Source organism: Mobula hypostoma, chromosome 1, assembly GCF_963921235.1.
Source record: "Mobula hypostoma chromosome 1, sMobHyp1.1, whole genome shotgun sequence".
Classification (NCBI taxonomy): Eukaryota; Metazoa; Chordata; class Chondrichthyes; order Myliobatiformes; family Myliobatidae; genus Mobula; species Mobula hypostoma.
In genome coordinates, this window is record NC_086097.1 from 161,546,352 (window position 1) to 161,568,275 (window position 21,924).

The window sequence follows — 21,924 nt, forward strand, 5'->3', positions numbered from 1 at the left end:
TTTTTACACTGTGCAATCAATTGTGCATTCAAAACATTCTGAAAGGAAATGTCCTTACTTTAAAAGCATTCGAACTAAAGAGGTTTTTTTACTTTACATACACTTCGATACTAAATAACAAGCAATCAAATAAGTAGCGATTCCTTTTAAAGTGCGCACTTAGACTATTTTTTGAGACGTAAATCTCTATATTATACTTAAATACAGTACTAGCATATTACAATGCAACAAAATGGTACTCAGAAAGGATGGATAAAAAGGTCTCCTCCATAAACAAGCTAAAGGGCTTGCTAAGGGCCAGACCAGTGGAATTCACGTCTGCGGACCAAGTAAAATACAAGAGGTTCAGGCACAACCTCCAGAAGGCTATCTCTCATGCGAAATGACAATTCCAGACCAAACTGGAAGTACAGAAGGATGCTCGACAGCTGTAGTAGGGCTTGAATGCTATCACTTCCTATAAAGGGAAACCAAATGATGTAGGTGACAACAGACTTGCTAAGCTAAATGCCTTTTATGCTCACTTTGACCGTCACAACATGGAGGCACCTTTACGAACTCAAACAACCTCCAACGACCCTCTGATTTCAGTCTTTAAGGTCGATGTCAGAGTATTGTTCATGAGAGCAAACCCATGGAAAGAATCCAGCCCAGACAGGGTACCTGGCTAAATACTAAATACCTGTGCTGATGAACGAGCTGGAGTGTTCACTGACATCTTTAAATTCTCACTTCAAGAATCTCAGGCCCCACCTGTTTCAAGCAGGCTTCATTTATACCAGTGCCTAAGAACATGGTAATCTGCCTCAATGACTAATGTCCAGTAGCACTTTCATCCGTGATGAAGTGTTTTGACAGATTGGTGAAACTATCAACTTCTGCCTGATAAGTCATATAAATTCGCTACAATTTGCCTAACATTACAACAGGTCAACAACAGATGCCATTTCATTGGCTCTTCACTCGACCCTGGAACATCTGGACTGTGAAGATACATACATCAAGACACTCTTCATTGACTACAGCTTAGCATTCAGTTATATCATCCCCTCAAAACTAATCAATAAGCTCCAAGACCTTGGCTTCAATACCTCTCTATGTAACTGGATCCTTGATTTTCCCTGTCCAGTTTGGATTAGCAATGATATCTCCTCCAAAAAGTCCACCAGCATGGCTCTGCTCGCCTTATACTTATGACTGTGAGGCTACTAAGCACCTTATGACTGTGAGGCTACTGCGCACAGCTCCAATGCCATATTTTAATTTGTTGACAACACCACTGTTGTTGGCCAAATCAAGTGGTGACTAATCAGCATATAGGACGGAGACTGAAAATCTGGCTGAGTGGTGCCACAACACCTCACAACAATATCAGCAGATCAAGGTGCTGACTATAGACTTCAGGAGAAGGAAACTGAGGTCCATAACCCAGTTGAGTCATAAAGTCATACAACACCACAGCACAAAAACAGGCTCTTCACTCCATTTAGTCTGTGCCAAAGCAGTAACCTGCCTAATCTAATTGGCCTGCACCCAGACTACAACCCTCCATACCCCTCCCATCCATGTACCTATCCAAATTTCTCTTAAATGTTGAAATCAAACCCATATCCATCATTTGCACTGGCAGCTCATTCCACACTCTCACTCCACTCTGAGTGAAGTTCCACCTCATGTTCCCCCTTAAACATCTCACTTTTCACCCTTAATCCATGACCTCTAGTTGTAGTCTGCTTGCATTTACCCTATCCATACCCCTTACAATTTTGTATACTTCTGTCAAACCTCCCCTCAATCTTCTAAGCTAAAGTCCTAACCTATTCAACCTTTCCCTTTCACTCAGGTCCTCAGCACGACCGCCTTGATACCCTTGCACAAAAATGTATAAATTTTGTATAATTTCTGTTTAATTTATGTTTTTCCTGTGAATGTTGTTTATATGATGCTATGTGCCTGTGATGCTGCTGCAAGTTAAGTTTTTCATTGCACCTGTACATGCATGTATTTGTGCATATGACAAGAAAATCAACTTCGACTCTGAAATAACTCAGCACCATTTTCAGGCTTGTTCTTGCTTAGAGACAGATCCTCAGCTGGAAAATCCTGCCATATATCAACTGGTAGATTTGGCATGCTTGCAGCGAATCGCTTAGTCATCAACTGATCAATATTAAATTCCTTTCTCACAGCCATCTGTTCCATTGTGGGCCTTCGAGGATTATCCCGCATCTTCATTCTAAAACAACATCCATCAATAAGTTTCTGCTTGTAACACAACTTAACAACAATTCAGAATGTTAATAAATGAGGCAAGTAAAACCATTAGATTTGCTGTGAGTTAATTCCAATGGTTTAATTAGTTCAAAATAAAACCTCAAATTAAAAAATAGATCTTAATAGATCTTTGATAAGACCTTCTACTATTTTGATTAAATTTACATTAAGTTAAATTTAGTTTAGTGGTTCCTAAGGTTGTCAAAGCTGGGTGGGGAGGGGTAGTGGGGATAAGCTCCCACTACCTATTAAATGCTCCCAATGGTGGCATCACAAATAGCATCTGACAATCAAGACCATCTTCTGGCCTTGAAGTGTGGTTTAGCTACTTAGCCCCGCGAAACTGTTTCTGCTGACAAGCGTAGGGCTAAAGGCGGGTTACTGATGCCTTAAAAATAGTCACTTCAGGCAACGGGGCTCGTTAGCCGTGGTTAGGCAGCCCATCCAGAGAAGGAAAACTCTGGTCTCAAACCTCTGCTGCTTTGTGGATATACCTATTCATGGGGAAGCTATGGGAGTAAACTCTGAAGAAAAATCGAGAGCTAGAGTTCCTAAAGCAGTCCTACATTGAGTTCAATGCTGGATGGCAAGTCCTGAGATGCCGTTGACATCATAACCATACCATTATCAGTATCTGCCGTTCCTTTCGATTCATCAGCTGTATGGAAAGGTGGAGCCTGCTGTATGGGAGACAGCTTGCTCTCCATATCATACCACCCTAGCTTGCATATCACATAGATAGCTAGGAGTAACATCCATGGTCAACCTCAACCAACTGAGGCCTCACAATCCCAATGGATATTAAGGAATCAAAATGCATTAATGAATATGGTACAGCAGTCTGATGAATTCTAAAGTTCAGCAAGTTATTTTGAATATCCACCTGCATTACTATAATCTTGTTCCCAAAAAAAATTTAAAAGATTTAGATAGGAGTCTTAACATAAAAAATAAACAAACATTAATCAAACAGGACAAAAATCTTAAATTCAATCCTAGTCAATATTGAAATGCAAATGTTTCTTCACAGGTAAAGCAATAAAGAAAGTTAAATCATTGTGGTCTGAACATTTAAAAATATGACTGGTTGAAACAAAGAGGCTGATACTCACAAGTGGCTTGAGAACTTTGACTGCTACTTGTCTCCAAGCAGTTGGATCATAAGAGGCAAGCACATAAAGCTTTGGTTACGCTGGACTTGGAGTACTGGGTGCAATTCTGGCCAACCCATTACAGGAAGGATGCAGAAACTTTGGAAAGGATGTAGAAGAGGTTTACCAGGATGCAGCCCTTATTAGAGAATATGAACTTAAGGAGAGTTTGGATAAACCTGGGTTGTTTTCTCTGCAGTCTTGCAGGCTGATAAAGGTGGTGGGCGGGGTGGGGGGGGGGTTGCCTGATAGAAATTCATATAATTATGAGAGACATAGATAGGATATTCAGTCAGAATATTTATCCATGGCTATGTGCTAAATACAAGACAACATGCTTTTAAGAAACAGGGGAAAGTTTACAGGAGATGTGTGGACAAACACCTTGCAGAAGTAGTAAGTGCCTGGAACAGACTGCAGGGGTCGTAGTGGAGGCAGTTATGTTAGTGGCGTTTAAGAGATGTTTAGACATATAGAGTGCCCTAAAAATGTATTCAGACCCCACAACTATTTTCACATTTTACTGTTTCATCTTCTAAATTTGAAATAACATTGAAGTACGATTTTTGAGCTAATCTAGAAAACATTGTGCATCATGTCAAGTCAAAAGAAAAATTCCAAACTATCAACCATTTACTTAAACTTAAAAACTAAAATAGTGAGGCTGAAAACTTAGTCATCCCTTTGTAATTAGTACGCTAAGTTTCCTCAGGTGCAATACTGTATATTACCTTACCAACTCACCCAATTTGTTGAAGTAGAAAATTGGAGGATCACCTGAATAAATATCCCTTCTCTGCAAGGTCCAACGGTATGGTAGATTTTCAAACAGACCAAACCGAAATGGAGATAAAATAGCATTTAAGGCAACTCAGGCAAATGATAACAGAGAAGCATAAATCTAGGGAAGGGTACTAGACCAACCTCAAGCTCAGTGCAGTCCATCATAGACATACCTCAGAGCTTAATGCAGTTCATCATGAAAAGTGGAAAAAAATATGAGACCACAGCCACACTGCCAGCTGGTGGTGTAGTGGCATCAGCGCCAGATTTCAGAGCACAGGCTCCCGAGTTCGAATCCAGCTGGCTCCCTTACATGCTTTCCATCCATGCTGGGTTGAGCGTTGAGCTAGCAACTCGGCCTCGTAAAAATAAGAAAGCCTGCTAAAAAAAAAAACACCCTCATGATGGCGTCCCGATGACTCCACTTGGAGTTAATGGCTTTCTTCTTCACAGCCACACTGCCTAGGTCAGGCCACCCCTCTAAACTTAGTCACTGAAGAAGAGTGGCACTAGTAAGAAAGGCTACTGTGGTGGCAATATTTTCTCTGAGTGAGCTGCTGTCAGTGGTTGCAACTAGACTCTGTCTTGCACAAAAAAGGTATTTATGGAAGAATGGCAAGGAAGAAGCCCTGGCTTTAAAAAAAAGCATCTCTTTGCCCATAAAGACTTTGCAAAGTGGCACTTGGAAGATACTGTAAAAATATAGAAAAAGACCTTTTGGTTGGATGAAACTAAAGTGGAACATTTTGGCCTCAACACTAAGTGGTACATGTGGCATAAATCTAATACTGGGCATCAGCCAGGTAAAACCATCCCTACTGTAAAGTATGATGGAGGTAGCAACATGCTGTGGGGATGCTTTTCAGCAGCAGGGACTGGAAATCTGGTCAGGATTAAAGGGAAGATGAATGCTGCTAAATACAGAGAGATTCTGGGTAAAAACCTGTTAGCCTGTGCCAGAAAGTCTAAACTAGGGAGGAAGTTCATCTTTCAGCAGGACAACAACCCAAAGCACACTGCCAGAGCAACCACGGCCTGGCTTCAAATGAAGAAAACTGATGTCCTTGAGTGGCCCAGTCAGAGTCCTGACTTTAATCCGACTGAACTTCTCTGGCAAGACCTCAAGATTACTGTCCACTGGCGCTCCCCAACTAACCAGGAATGGGCAAGTCTTGCTCCATCACGTTGTGCAAAGCTAATAGAACCTTATCCAAAAAGACTACTGGCCATAATAGCTGCAAGAGGTAGTTCAAACTGAGTCCCAAGCAAAGGAAGAGGAATACTCTTGAACTGTTGATATTTCAGTTTTTGAATTTTTAGTCTTTCATGCTATACAGTTTTCCCTGTTTTGGAGGCTCGGCTGTGGAAAAAATTGAGCATGTGATTCACAAGTAAAAAAAGTTCCCAGTTAAATTGCTCACCAAGGCATTCTACAAGTATGTGAAGAGCAAGAGAATAAGATGTCAAAGATTGGCATCTGATTAGTTCCAAGGGTTTAGATGGGGCAGAGTTTGTTAAGTGTGTCCAGGACGGATTCCTGTCACAGTATGTGGACAGGCCGACTAGGGGGAATGCCATAATAGATCTGGTACTAGGTAATGAACCGGGTCAAGTCACAGATCTCTCAGTGGGTGAGCATCTGGGGGACAGTGACCACTGCTCCCTGGCCTTTAGCATTATCATAGAAAAGGATAGAATCAGAGAGGACAGGAAAATTTTTAATTGGGGAAGGGCAAATTATGAGGCTATAAGGCTAGAACTTGCGGGTGTGAATTGGGATGATGTCTTTGCAGGGAAATGTACTATGGACATGTGGTTGATGTTTAGAGATCTCTTGCAGGATGTTAGGGGTAAATTTGTCTCGGTGAGGAAGATAAAGAATGGGAGGGTGAAGGAACCATGGGTGACAAGTGAGGTGGAAAATCTAGTCAGATGGAAGAAGGCAGTATACATGAGGTTTAGGAAGCAAGGATCAGATGGGTCTGTTGAGGAATATAGGGAAGCAAGAAAGGAGCTTAAGAAGGGGCTGAGAAGAGCAAGAAGGGGGCATGAGAAGGCCTTGGCAAGCAGGGTAAAGGAAAACCCCAAGGCATTCTTCAATTATGTGAAGAAAAAAAGGATGACAGGAGTGAAGGTAGGACCGATTAGAGATAAAGGTGGGAAGATGTGCCAGGAGGCTGTGGAAGTGAGCTAGGTCCTCAATGAATACTTCTCTTCGGTATTCACCAATGAGAGGGATATGATGGTGAGGACAATATGAGTGAGGTTGATGTTCTGGAGCATGTTGATATTAAGGGAGAGAAGGTGTTGGAGTTGTTAAAACACATTAGGACGAATAAGTCCCCAGAGCCTGACGGAATATTCCCCAGGCTGCTCCACGAGGTGAGGGAAGAGATTGCTGAGCCTCTGGCTAGGATCTTTATGTCCTCGTTGTCCATGGGAATGGTACCGGAGGATTGGAGGGAGGCAAATGTTGTCCTCCTGTTCAAAAAAGGTAGAAGGGACAGTCCAGGTAATTATACACCAGTGAGCCTTACGTCTGTGGTGGGAAAGCTGTTGGAAAAGATTCTTAGAGATAGGATCTCTGGGCATTTAGAGAATCATGGTCTGATCAGGGACAGTCAGCATGGCTTTGTGAAGGGCAGATTGTGTCTAACAAGCCTGATAGAGTTCTTTGAGGAGGTGACCAGGCAGATAGAGGAGGGTAGTGCAGTGGATGTGATCTATATGGATTTTAGTAAGGCATTTGACAAGGTTCCACATGGTAGGCTTATTCAGAAAGTCAGAAGGCATGGGATCCAGGGAGGTTTGGCCAGGTGAATTCAGAACTGGCTTGCCTGCAGACGGCAGAGGGTCGTGGTGGAGGGAGTACATACAGATTGGAGGATTGTGACTACTGGTGTCCCACAAGGATCTGTTCTGGGACCTCTACTTTTCGTGATTTTTATTATCGACCTGGATGTGGGGGTAGAAGGGTGGGTTGGCAAGTTTGCAGATGACACAAAGGTCGGTGGTGTTGTAGATAGTGCAGAGGATTGACAAAGATTCCAGAGAGACATTGATAAGATGCAGAAGTGGGCTGAGAAGTGGGAGATGGAGTTCAACCCGGAGAAGTGTGAGGTGGTACACTTTGGAAGGACAAACTCCAAGGCAGAGTACAAAGTAAATGGCAGGATACTTGGTAGTGTGGAGGAGCAGAGGGATCTGGGGGTACATGTCCACAGATCCCTGAAAGTTGCCTCACAGGTGGATAGGGTAGTTAAGAAAGCTTATGGAGTGTTAGCTTTCATAAGTCAAGGGATAGAGTTTAAGAGTCGTGATATAATGATGCAACTCTATAAAACTCTGGTTAGGCCACACTTGGAGTACTGTGTCCAGTTCTGGTCACCTCACTATAGGAAGGATGTGGAAGCACTGGAAAGGGTACAGAGGAGATTTACCAGGATGCTGCCTGGTTTAGAGAGTACGCATTATGATCAGAGATTAAGGGAGCTAGGGCTTTACTCTTTGGAGAGAAGGAGGACGAGAGGAGACATGATAGAGGTGTACAAGATAATAAGAGGAAGAGATAGAGTGGATAGCCAGCACCTCTTCCCCAGGGCACCACTGCTCAATACAAGAGGGCATGGCTCTAAGGTAAGGGGTGGGAAGTTCAAGGGGGATATTACAGGAAGATTTTTTACTCAGAGAGTGGTTGGTGCGTGGAATGCACTGCCTGAGTCAGTGGTGGAGGCAGATACACTAGTGAAGTTTAAGAGACTACTAGACAGGTATATGGAGGAATTTAAGGTGGGGGCTTATATGGGAGGCAGGGTTTGAGGGTCGGCACAACATTGTGGGCCAAAGGTCCTGCACTGTGCTGTACTATTCTATGTTCTATGTTTTAGAATAGGACCAATCAGGTGTGACAGTGGAAAAGTGTGCATGGAAACAGAGGAGATAGCAGACGTACTTAATGAGTAGGAACAATCACAATCTGCTGGAGGAACTCAGCAGGTCCGTCAGCATCAGTTGAAAAGGTCAGTCGACGTTTCGGGCCGAAACCCTTCGTCAGGACTGGAGGAAGAACTTTGGGGATGGTTCGAAGAACGTTGGTAGTTGAAAAAAATAGTAATTTGAAAGACAACGGGATGGAGGAGGGGAAGCAGGGAGGTGATTGGCAGGAGAACAATGCGCAGTAGTAGAAGGAGGCGGAACTATGAGGGAGGTGATGTGAAATAGGGATAGAGAAAGGGAGGGGGAGGGAATTACCGGAAGTTGGAGAATTCTATGTTCATACCAAGGGGCTGGAGACTACCTAGACGGTATATGAGGTGTTGCTCCTCCAACCTGAGTTTAGCCTCATCATGGCAGTAGAGGAGGCCATGTATGGACAGATCTGAATGGGAATGGGAAGCAGAGTTGAAGTGGGTGGCTACTGGGATATCCTGTCTGTTTTGGCGGACGGAGTGGAGGTGCTCAACGAAGCGGTCCCCCAATCTGCGTCGGGTTTCACCGACATAGAGGAGGCTGCACTGAGAGCACCGGATGCAATAGATGACCCCAACAGACTCACAAGTGAAGTGTTGCCTCACTTGGAAGTACTGTTTGGGGCCCTGAATGGTGGCAAGAGAGGAGGTGTAGGGACAGGTGTAGCACTTGCGCTTACAGGGATTAAGTGCCAGGAGGGAGATCTGTGGGGAGGGACGTGTGGACCAGGGAGTCGCGGAGGGAACCGATCCCTGCGGAAGGCGGAGAGGGGTGGAGAGGGAAAGATGTGCTTAGTGGTGGGGTCCTGTTGAAGGTGGCTTGAGAAGTGGAAGATGGAGTTTAACCCAGCTAAGTGTGAGGTGGTTCATTTTGGTAGGACAAATATGATGACAGAATATAGTATTAATGGTAAGACTCTTGGCAGTGTGGAGGATCAGAGGGATCTTGGGGTGCGAGTCCATAGGACGCTCAAGGCTGCTGCGCAGGTTGACACTATGGTTAAGAAGGCATACGGTGCATTGGCCTTCATCAATCGTAGGATTGAGTTTAGGAGCCAAGAGGTAATGTTGCAGCTATATAGGACCCTGGTCAGACCCCACATGGAGTACTGTGCTCAGTTCTGGTCTCCTCACTACAGCAAGGATGTGGAAATCATAGAAAGGGTGCAGAGGAGATTTACAAGGATGTTGCCTGGACTGGGGAGCAAGGATGTTGCCTGGATTGGTGAGGTTGAATGAACTTGGCCTTTTCTCCTTGGAGCCATGGAGGATGAGAGATGACCTGATAGAAGTGTATAACATGATGAGGGGCATTGATCGTGTGGATAGTCAGAGGCTTTTTCCCAGGGCTGGAATGGCTAGCAGAAGAGGGCACAGTTTTAAGGTGCTTGGAAGTAGGTACAGAGGAGATGGCAGGGTTTAGTTTTTTTTTAAATGCAGAGAATGGTGACCGTGTGAAATGGGCTGCCGGCGATGGTGGTGGAGGTGGATACCATAGGGTCTTTTAAGAGACTCCTGGACAGGTACACAGAGCTCAGCAAAATAGAGGGCTATGGGTAACCCTATGTAATTTCTAAGGTAAGGACATGTTCGGCATAGCTTTGTGGGCCGAAGGGCCTGTATTGTGTTGTAGGTTTTCATTGTTTTTATGCTTCTAAAATCCCTGGTTGTAATACTCATTTATGTGAACAAAGTGTTGGGGGCTGAATACTTTTACAAGGCACATTACATGAACATGCAGGGAATGGAAGAATGTTGCTTATGTACAACAGCAGACATTTAGTTTGATTTGGCACCATTCGGCACAGATATCATGGGACAATGAGCCCATTGCTGTGCTGCATTGTATTATTTATGATCAATGGGCAACTTTTGCATGCCTTCACCAAAGGCAAATTTCTCCAAGTTTACCTGTCACTTTCAGGGCAGGTGCGAAGTTCCATTTGGCTGAAGGCATCCATCTTTCTATTCAAACGAGCTTTAAGAAATGAATGGAATATATAGGTTTCCAGTACCTACAATATGTAACAATAAATGCATCTTAAATAATTGAGTAGCATATTTGGGTATATTACAAAACCAAAGACGGGAACCTCTCTGAGTATGCATCATAGTTATAAATGCCCAAGGGCAATTATCATCCAGACCCCAATTTCACAAATTTCATTATTTTGGAAGCCCTTTCCCTCTCCCTCAAGTCAAAACATCAAGGAAAAGATAAAGCATTAAGTGAACAAAAATGATTTTCAAATTATGGCATGAAATTTAGATTTATAACAAAACAATTCTTATTCTGAAGATAAGAAATAGCAGTACCCTATTTGGCCCCTTGAGCCTGCTGTGCCATTCAACTGATCTTCCTTCTCTTCCATTTACCTGCCCTTGCCTACATATTTCCTGTTTCCTTAAATATCCAAACTGCATTGTCTTCTGCAATTTAAGACCAAGCCTCTAGTACCCTCTAGGATAGGAAATCCAAATGTGCATCAAGCTTTAAAAAACAACTTATTTCAGCATTTTATTCAAAATATAACTTGCAACATACAATTTAAGGAGTCCAAGTCAGACTTGGTCTTTGGTTTCCACTATACCAATTCCTTCTGTAATTTATTACCACAGGTCTGCAATAAACAATTCTAATTTTCATTAGCATATTCTTATTCTGTCAAAATTCTAGTAAAATAAATAGTGTTCAAAAATAAGTATTGCATCGGCTATGATTTATAATATTATTATGAAACTTAGGAAAGCTCCATTTGATAAGATTAGGGTAGATTGGGAACAGGAATTGGGGCTTACCATCTCTGTGGATGATTGGGGGCAGATTTTACAATTAGTTAATACTTCCTCTATTTGTGCTAAACATTCCCTAATTCAATTTAAAGTGGTTCATAGAGCACATATGTCCAAAGATAAGTTAGCGCGTTTTTACACGCATATTAATCCTTTCTGTGATAGATGTTCGGGGCAGATAGCCTCTTTAACTCATATGTTTTGGTCTTGCCCTACTTTGGAAACTTTTTGGAGAGATATTTTCAATATTATTTCTAAGGTATTAAATATAGATATCTCTCCTCACCCTATTACTGCTATCTTTGGACTACCTAAAATTTCTAGTAATCTTTCCCCTTCAGCCCGTAGAATGATTGCATTTCTTACTTTGATGGCGAAAAGATGTATTTTACAACATTGGAAAGAGCTTAATGCTCCAACTACCTTTTTTTGGTTTTCTCAGACGATTTTATGTTTGAATCTGGAGAAAATTAGAAGTAACCTTTATGATTCTTCATTTAAATTTGAACAGATTTGGGGACCTTTTATTCGATATTTTCATTTAATGTAATATTTACCCTTCTTGTTCTTTTTTCACTGTTTTAATGGAGGTCGGGATTGAGGACGTGATTTTAAGTTTAACTCTGTTTGGTTTCAAGTTAGCCCATTGCTTTGCTTTGCTTTTAGTTAGTTGCACGGTGGGTTTTTTTTTGGGGTTTTTTTTTTTCTTTTTTTTCCATTGATATATATATAAAATCTAGTATACTATTATGTTATCTTGGTTTCTTATGCTTAAATTACATTGTTTGTAGTATTTTCTTTTTGGTATTGTTATCTTTTGGAATTTTATTATACTTTAACATTGTATTAATGTTTATATGGATTACCTTTTTTGTATACTTACTCAATAAAAAGATTTAAAAAGAAAAGAAAGAACAAAAATAAGTATTTGGATTAAAAGGTCAGTTTATTTTCTACGCTAGTGAAATGGTATCGGTATGTATAAATCTCAAAGAAAAGCAGGAGTTCTCTCACTTAAATAAAGTTTCATATTCTTATAGTTTACCCTATGCATATTGCATAAAGCCACTTCTGTCATCTAAAAATGATCGACTTTAAGATGTATTCGATAAATTGGGAAAACAGTTGTGAAATAAAATTAGAAAAAACGATTGTTACAGATAAAATGTAAATCAACTAATTTATTGATTTGTATGTCTACAATGTTAGTATAACTTAAACAAATGTATCCACATAACTTTTACATAATGCTTATACTGACCTTTTTGTAAAAGGGCTGATCAGAAGCTGTTCTGGTCTTCAAAAATTCTTCACTATTAAAAACACGATATTCATAATTTAAATAGCCTGATACATCCCTGCAATAAAACGGCTTTTGTGAATTCAGTAGCAAAGTCTTTGATAGTTTAAATTTTAATAGATTTCATCATCTGGATAACAGAATTGATGAATGCTAAAATTGTGGAATACTAACTGAAGACAAAATATTTTAATCTAAAATACTTCAATCAAACTATTTCAATTTTTTTTTGGCGTGTGCCTGCATGCGTGCGAGTCTGTGCGTCTGCGTCTGTGTGTGCATGCGTGCGCGTCTGTGTGTGTGCGTGTCCGTGTGTGCATCTGTGATGATGTCTTTTTCATGGCTTTTACAAGGCGCGGAGTGAGAGAGAGACTGTGTGACACACCACTCCTCACACAGACATTTTCACAGTATTTTTCCCTTTATTTTATGAGGTTGAGTTGCGATCTCGACACTCAACCCAGCACGGATGGAAAGCATACTTAGGGGCAGACCCAACTAGTTTCGAACCCAGGAACCTCCGCTCCTGGGTCCAGTGCCGATGTTGTTGCGCCACCACCTGGGCCAAAATATTTCAATTTATAATTATTGTGTGAGTTAAAGATGCACCACCAAAGACTACCTCCCATTTCAAGAAAATACCTATTGAAAGCAAATTTTTCATAATACCCATACATAATTTCTAACTATTTTTATGGCTGTCAAAGCATAGCTCCAATATTTTTCATAAATTCGTCAATGACACCCCTGATGCTGGCAGGATCACGGATGATGACAAAGCAATGTAAAGGAGAGAGATCATAATCACAACTTTGCACTCAACATCGACAAAACAAAGAGCTTACTGTGGACTTTAGTAAGGGTAAATCAGGTGAATATGCAATAGTCGTCATTGAAGGATCTGCTGTGGAAAGGGTAAGCGGCTTCAAATTCATGGTTATGGACATTCTGGGCCTAGCACATAGATGTAACCATGAAGGCATGCCTGTATCTCTGTTTTCTTAAAAGTTTAGGGTGATTCGGCATGTCATTGATGACACGGAATCAGAATCAGGCTTATTATCACTGGCAGATGTCGTGAAATTTGTTAACTTTACAGCAGCAGTACATAATTATAGAAAAAACTGAATTATAGTATGTATATATATACACACACTGTAATTCAGTTTATACACACACACACACACACACACACACTGCAGAAAACTAATTTTCATGGCCTCTGTACCTTGTGTCTCTATGCCAATGGCAATAAGCTTGAACTTGAATGGAGTTAGTAGTTGAAAGATATACAATAGTGGTGTTTAAAAAGCTGTTAGATAGATACAAATATTCCCTCCTTCTACTATTGATGCTGCCCTCACCTGCTCCTCCTCCATTTCCTGTACATCTGCACTCAGCACACCTTCCCGCCCTCATAACAGTGAGAGTCCTTCTCGTCCATCTTCTGCAACTTCTGCCATCCCCAAAGGGACCCTACCACTAAACATCTTTACCCCCGCCATCACCACCACCCTGCATTCCTCAGGGACTGCTCCCTCCACGATTCCCTTGTCCATTCATCCCTCCCCATTAATCTCCCTGCAGCCACAACCCTACAAGCAGCACAAGTGCTACACCTCAGCATACACTTCCTCCCTCACCACCATCCATTCAGGGGCCCAAACAGTCCTTCCAAGTGTGGCAGCACTTCACCTGCTGGGGTCATCAATTGTGTCCAATATTCACAATGTGGCATCTTCTACATTGGTGAGACCCATCGCTAATTGGAGAACTGCTTCATCGAGCACCCCCGCATCATCCACCACAAGCGGGATTTCCCAGTGGTCAAACATTTTAATTCCCATTCCCATTCCAACGTAACAATCCATGGCCTCCTCTAGTACCAAGATGAAGCCACCTTCAGGGTGGAGGGAGCAATACCTTGTATTCTGTCTGGGTACCCTCCAACCTGATGGCATGAATATCAATTTCTCTTTCCAGTGAACAAAATTCCTCCCCCCTTCCTTTATTCCCCACTCTGACCTTCTCACCTGCCTATTACTTCCCCCTGGGTCCCCTCCTCCTTCCCTTGCTCCTATTGTCCACTCTCCTCTCCTAACAGATTCTTTCTTCTGCAGCCATTGACCTTTCCCACACACCTGGCTTCACTTATCACCTTCCAGCCAGACTCTTTCCTCTCCACCCACCATCTAATTCAGGCCTCCCCCTTCCCTCTCAGTCATGAAGAAGGGCCTTGGCTCGAATGTCGACTGTTTACTCTTTTCCATAGATAACTGCCTGACCTGCCGAGTTCCTCCAGCATTTTGTGTGTGTTGCTTTAGATACCAATTTGTAGGGAATGTAGGGATATACATCACATGCAAGGCAAGGAAATGCAGTTTAATTCAGCAACATGTTCTGTGCTGTACTGTTTTATGCTCTACGTCCCATAAAGAGAATCAGTACAGAAATGTACAGAAATACACCCTTCAACCAGAGTCCATACCAAGGACCAAGTACCCAATTTTACACTCTTCCTTCCTTAACCCATCTTATTCTCCCCAATTGGACATCTTTTCTAACGCTATATTCTATCACTATCAACCTACACTTTTTTTTTGGAGTGTGGAAGGAAACTAGGGCACCCAGAGGAAACCCATGCAGTCACAGGGAGAATGTGAAATCCATATGCACGTAGCACCAGAGGTCACGATAAACCAAGATCACTGTAAACATCACCCTTACTAGCTGCACCACTCTGCCCAATGCCACTTGAAATTATATTCAATCACCTACTTTTATTTTTGTACCTACAGGGTGTAAAACTCATTGAGTTCAAGCACCTGCATATCTTAAAGTAACAAGCAGCCTGTACAAACCCTCATAACATCCACCAAACCTGCTGCTGCAGAAAACCTACTGGGTGAGGTAGGTGGGCATCCAAGTAATGGTATTGCTGGTTTGAGCAATGTCTTAACATGAAAGTGATTTGATTGTTGAAAGCTCCTGTCAAAGAAAGGATAATGAATTGAAATAAGTCACACCTCATTGTTATTTCAAGGCTGGACGGTTAAAATTTAACTTTGAAAGATTAGCTATGAGTGAATATTCATTGATCTGACCTATTCAAGAAAAAAAATCCATAAAGTTGGCATTCACACCTGAACATGTTAACAACCAGCTCCAAGAATAACTCCTGAATCTTTGAGTTTAGACTGTCCTGCCAGTTCCTTCTGTGCAGTCGTAAATCTGAAATATCTGTGGAGGAGCCCAAGTGAGATAGTTCCAAATCATAATGCAACTGTAGACTTTCAATCCTGGGAAAAAAGGAATCACATTTTTTTCTAATTTAAATTAATTTTCTAGTAAAAGAATAAAGTTTCGCATGACACTTAAAAGAAATTATTCTTCAGATAACAAGCCCAGTTTATCAGAGAAAAAAGCAAAGGATATGCATTAAAATTTATCACTTTAAAGAGACCATTCAATTAACTTTTCTTTCTCGGCTCAAATTTCACCATACGTGACAATAAACTACTTAGTTTTTTAAACTTTCTTTAATTCTAAGAAAATAGCAATTCAAAAAACACTCTACAGTTACGCTTAATGTTTAATGTTAAATAATGCTTTCCCTTGCAAGTGCAGACAGTGCAAAACTTGTCGTTTCCCACTATCTGCAGACACAAAAAAAGCAGACTGGACTTGTATTTGATTTCTGTCTGTATTGGTCATCCGTCCATAACATTGGCTCAACTGTTTTCTTCCCCCCTCTGTGACCGGAAGGTATGCTCACCATGTCATAATAGGCATATCTTCCTGCTCTACATTTTGCAACTCCTGCAGATCTCTATGTTCTTACTCTCTATCTGCTCTCATTCACCCAGTGACCAGATAACCACGTTTTACTCTATCAAAAACATACCATCTCACCCATACTCCTTGCAGCTTAACAAATTTCTTTTACCGCCTTCTCAGTTCTAATGAAGTGACTTTAACCTGATGTATATTAATTCTATTTCTATTCCCACACATGTTGCCTAACCTCCGAGTATACATAATATAGAAAAGTATAGCACAGGAAGTCCTTCAGCCCGTGATGCCTTTGCTAAACATGATGCCAATTTGAACTATACATGGGCCTGCAGGTGGTTTATTACTCCCAATTCCTTGCCTGTTCGTATTTTTGTCTCATTGCCTCTTAAACATCGCTGTCATATCTGCTTCCACCTGGCAGCACATTACAGGCACCCATCACTTTCTATTAAAAAAAACCTGCCTTGCACCTCTCCTTCAAACATTCTCTCTCTCTCTCACCTTAAAACTAAGTTCTCAGTATTTGATATTTCTACCCAGGAAATAAAGACCAATTATCTACTGTTTCTATGCCTCTCAGTTTTATATATTTCTATCAGATCACTTCTCAGTCTTCAACACTCCAGACAAAGCAATCCAATTTTGTCCAATATTTTCTTATAGCTAACAGTCTTTAATCTAGGCAATATCCTGATAAACATCTACATCCACTAAAACCTTCCACATCCTTCTGGTGATGTGTTGACCAGAACTACACACAATACAGCAAATGTGACTAACCAAAGTTTTATATTGCTTCAATGTGACTGCCCAATTTTCATACTGACCAATGAAGTAAAGCATGGCACACACCTTCTTTACCACCTTATTGACTTGTGTTGATACTTTCGGTGAGCTATGCTTCTATAGTTTCTGCCATTTAATGTATACAGTACTTTTATCTTACACATTTGACACCCAAAGTGTAACACCTCACACTTGTACAGATTAAACTCCATTTGCCATTTCTCTGCCCATATTTCCAGCTGGTCTATACCCTGTTGAATCGTTTGACAATCTTCCACCCTATACACAGCTCAACCCATTTTTATGCCCCCTACAAACTTACCAGCCCACAAATTGTTTAACCATAATAGTAAACAGTACTGTTTCAGTACTGATCCTTATAGAACAAAACTGATTACAGACCTCCAGTCAAAGTAACACTCCTCCATCACTATTCTCCATCATTTCTGGCGAGGCTAATTTTGAATCTATATCTACCAAGTCTCCATGAATCGCAAGTGCCTTAACCTTCTGGATAAGCCTAGCAAAAATGACTTTGTCAAAAGTTTAACTAGCCCCCAAATATATCATTATCTATTGCACTCTTCTCATCAATTATCTTCATCATCTTCTCAATAAAACTTAACCAAGATTAAGTCTTACAAGCTTCCACACAAAACCATGTTGACTATCACTAATAAGTCTATGCTTTTCCAGATACAGTAAATCCTATCCTCTAGAATCTTCTCCAGTAACTTCCCTACCACTGACGTAAGGCTCATTGGCCTAAAGCAAGGAACAACATTGGCTATACTCTGAACCTCAGGAGTGCAATATTTTGCTTGTGGAGTATTTCCACCATTTTCTGCTTTTAATATTCTCACAGGAGTCCAGTTATAGGGTATATAAATAGTTATGCCAATTTTCCAAAGGAACTAAATCAGTTTGAAACTATTTTTATAAAATACATAGAATGCTGAAATAATTACTTAAAATTCTAAGAATACACTTGTGAGTGGGGCAAAGCATAAACATATACAGCATTGTAAATTAAATTTTACTGGACATGCTGAATTTATATTACAGTAATGCCCTGCAAGTCTCAAAGAAACATCTGGATGGATGGATGGATGGATCACTTGTGAAGATCAGAAGGGAAGAAGGGGTTCCTCAGGAGCAACGGCACAATTATTGGTGACTGTAAAGGCCAATTCTGGATCTGCAGACAAGATTCTGGAGTAGTAGGAACGTGGAAACAGCTGGATGTGGGTGCTTGGATAATAGGATCCTTCCTGTGTCTCCTCCTCTTCACTATCACTCTTCTGGATTCCTCAAAATTCTTGGCTGCTCAGTGGATCAGTGTTCTCCAGTGCCATCTGTCACAAGCCAGCTGCTACCACTCATTAACCTTGATATTTGCCTGAGAGTGCTGCTGCTTAAGTTGGTCTTTGTACCTCTTGCCCTGAGAGAGTTCTCCGTAGAGTACTACTTTCGGTAACCTGGAGTTGTCCATGCAAGACATGTGGCAAGACCAGCGGAGCTGCCTGAACAGCAAAGTGGCTTCAATGCTTAGAAGTTGAGCATTCTCCAGGACCTCATTGTTGGGGACATGATCATGCCAGTTGACACCCATAATGGAGCAGAGGCAGCACTGATGGAAGCACTCGAGCAACCAGATTTTCTTGCAGTACAAGACCCAGGCTTCAGAACCATACAACAGTGTTGTGACAACGGCAGCCCTGTACACCTGGATTTTTGTGGACAGACGCAGCTGGTGGTTCTTCCATGCATGTATGAGGAGGTGCCCAAAAGCACTGCTGGCTCTGGCAAGTCTATCGTCAACCTCCCTTACCATCGCAGCGTCGTTGGAGATGACGCTGCCCAGGTAGGTGAACTGCTTAATCGTGGTGAGAGGATAGTCATCAGTGGTGATCCAAGATGGATTGTAAATGTCATGAGGGTGCTTCTGATGGAGGATCATTGTTTTCTCCAGTCTGACTGTTAACCTGAAAGCCTTGGCAAACTGAGTGACTGCAGCCTGTAGCATGTCTTCTGTGCACGTGAGAAGAGCACAGTTGTCTGCACACAGAAGCTAGAGAATGGGTTCTTGCATGGTTTTTGTTTAGGCAAGAAGGCAGTAGAGGTTAAAGATATTTCCATCAGTGCAGAACCGAATGTAGATGCTCTCTGAGGTGGTCTCTTTCGCTTCAAGTAGCATTATGTTGAAAAAGATGGCAAAGAGTGTTGGTGCCAAAACACAGACTTGTTTCACACCAGTACTGATGGGGAATGGGTCAAACAGGTGGCCATTGTGCTTAAACTGACCACTTTGGCTTTCATGGAGCTTCTGCAGGACAGTGAGAAATTTCAGGGGACTGTCGAGCTTCGACAGAATCTTCCAGAGACCATCACGGCTGATTGTATCAAAGGCCTTGGTCTGGTAAATGCCGCAAACAGTCCCATGTTCTGTTCATGACACTTCTCCTGTATCTGGTGCAGGACAAAGATCATGTTGGATGTGCCTCTGTTTGCCTTGAATCCACGCTGACTCTCTGTGAGGTTGCCTTCAGCGATGGTAGGGATGATTCTGTCCAACAGAATTCTGGCAAGGACCTTCCCGGCAGTGGACAGCAGGGTAACCCCTCTGTAGTTTGAACAATCCAATTTCTGCCCTTCATTTTTGTACAAGGAGACAATTACAGCATAGTGGAGGTCATTTGGGACTAAACCTTTCTCCCAACAGAATGTGAACAGGTTTGAGTTTGCTCAGGAGAATGAACTCCTGCAATAATATCTTGCATGTCTCAAAGAAACATCTACTCAATAAAAAAATAACTACATAAAATTCTGCTACAGCAGTATGAAGTTTGTCCAACTTACTTATATTTAAACCTTTTAAGTGAAATGATGTTCAAGATATTATATTTGCATTTACCTTCGTAAAAACCATTCTGCAGCTTGTGTTGGAATTTCAGGTATATGTGGTTCAGTACCTGCCAAGTTTGAGAATTTAATTGCTCCTTCATCAATGTTCACCAATATTAAGCCTTCTATTTCCTATTTAATTGGTAACAAATAAACAAGTTTACATTTCAGCTTAACGGATAATGTAAAAGTAGTACAAATTATATTGGCCCAAGCCCAATGCTTGCTATCACCTCCGACATCTTCCCCAATCTGTACTCTATGAGTCCAGCAACAAAACACATCAACTTATGCAGTACCATTAGCAATTCAGCTAAATTCAATTTGTCATAGAATTATTGCTATTTAACTGGCTAAATACAGGCAGGTATCAAAACCACTGAATTTGCCAGGGAAATCTGACCTAATGTTTGATTTGTGCAATTATGTTTAAATATTTTTCATATTTCAATGGTGTATTACATTTTCCTTGTCTTTTTTTTCAACTAGCACTCTAAGTTAGGAACAGAAAAATAGTTTTAAGTTTATTCATTTCAGATGATGATGAAGCCTTCTCATTAACATCGCAATCTCATTTTACATTTTATTGAATGGGAGGCCAACTCCAGTAGACAATGAAACATATCCCGGATGGTTAACATTCCACAAATTACAAAGTTAATTGCTGCTACACCTTTTAAATGAGCTACTTTTCAAACAACTATTATAACTCACTTGAACAGCACCCCCTTTCATTTCCCCACTCAAAACAGCAAGACTTTGTTTCTGGTCTGGGTACCCTGCTGCGGGAAGGCAACTTCTCAATCACCAAAGACAAAGAAGTGGTTGGTGGATGTCTCCTCAGAGTACATGCAATGTATCGTAATATCTGCTTTAGCTAATCAATGTATGTGCTCCATGCAAAATGAATGACTGCCTGCCATCTAGCAGTTCCCATTACTGCTGGTGATGTCCCAGCCAGTCATCTGGCAGGTGACATCAAGTGCATCTTTGGTACAGCTGGACAATTCAGCAGTGCCGTTAGCAGACTAGACAACAACTCCCAATGGAAATGGTTAAAGATGCAAAGTTGTGCTATGCCCTCAGCAATCCTGCAGGCAGAACACAGCAGCAATCCACCTGGTCAGGAACAAACACCTCAGCCCAGTCCCGGATAGACTGCCAAAATCAGATCCAATTCGATCACACCAGTGTTTTTCTCTGAACACTGTCTTCTAAAGACTCCTGCCAGCCACAGAAAGACCAAAAGGCAAGCAGAAAGACATAAAATAAAGGGAAGCTGAATTTTGGAGGAGCATGAAGACCCCTTTGTTAGCTCCTTGGTGGACTAGTTGGAAGAAACCAAGGAGAATATTGAAGTTTTCATCATCAAGTGTGTTCAAAAAATTCAACAGGAGTTTTGCCAACTCCAAAAAGTCCTGTTGCAGCTTCTCCTCTGCAGTTGAGAGATGGTCATGAAGGAGGAACTCCAAGAGATGATGAACCAGCAAATCTTGGAATCCTCAATGATAATCTTCCAATTTGGAGTTCATTCAATGGAATAGAATGATACCTGCTCATGCTTCTTATAAAGAATTCACAAAGGAGCTCCATATTCCACAGCCTTAAAGAAGGATGACTTGGTAACATTCTTATATTTAAGGATCTACATACTCCCAGAACTAACTGTCTTCTATCACAGATACTAGGTGACAGCAACTGGGAGAGTCTGGCCAGCCACTGACCCTGCAGGAACAAAGGGGTTCCATTCATTCCATCGATTCAAATAAAACTCCAGTAAGTGATTGCTTACTAGCAGGGTTGTTCTTGGCTCTGTAGGCATAGATGGGCCCAGAACTGCTGCAAGTGTACACTACTAGCTTGCAGCATGTCAGAATTCTACTGGCAGAAGAAAGACATCAGGAATTGAAGACCCATATCACTACTGAATCTAGATTACAAGATCGGAATGACATCACTCCAAGCCAGGTCAAACCTGTGTGGTATCTGGCAGGTAAACCTTTTACAGACTTGCACTGCTTAGGGATAGCTGGCTGGTGGCGTAGTGGCATCAGTGCTGGACTTCAAAGCGAAGGCTCCCGAGTTCGAATCCAGCTGGCTCCTTTGCACACTTCTGATCCGTGCTGGGTTGAATGTCGAGCTAGCAACTCGGCCTCGTAAAAGAAGAAAG

General features: G+C 41.6%; 1 protein-coding gene across 5 annotated transcripts in view; it reads right to left on the bottom strand.

Moving 5' to 3' along the window:
- Nucleotides 1–21,924, bottom strand: part of dennd3a (DENN/MADD domain containing 3a) — a 150,111-nt gene that overhangs the window by 46,490 nt on the left and 81,697 nt on the right. For 4 of the 5 annotated variants that reach the window (XM_063058629.1, XM_063058622.1, XM_063058611.1 and 1 more), the window contains 5 exons: nucleotides 19,765–19,886; nucleotides 15,413–15,568; nucleotides 12,231–12,327; nucleotides 10,088–10,191; nucleotides 2,055–2,236 (listed from right to left, as the gene is read on the bottom strand). In XM_063058629.1, the coding sequence (XP_062914699.1) occupies nucleotides 2,055–2,236; nucleotides 10,088–10,191; nucleotides 12,231–12,327; nucleotides 15,413–15,568; nucleotides 19,765–19,886 (661 nt within the window). The remainder of the gene's footprint in view (nucleotides 1–2,054; nucleotides 2,237–10,087; nucleotides 10,192–12,230; nucleotides 12,328–15,412; nucleotides 15,569–19,764; nucleotides 19,887–21,924) is intronic. The other variant, XM_063058601.1, reaches the window with a different exon arrangement.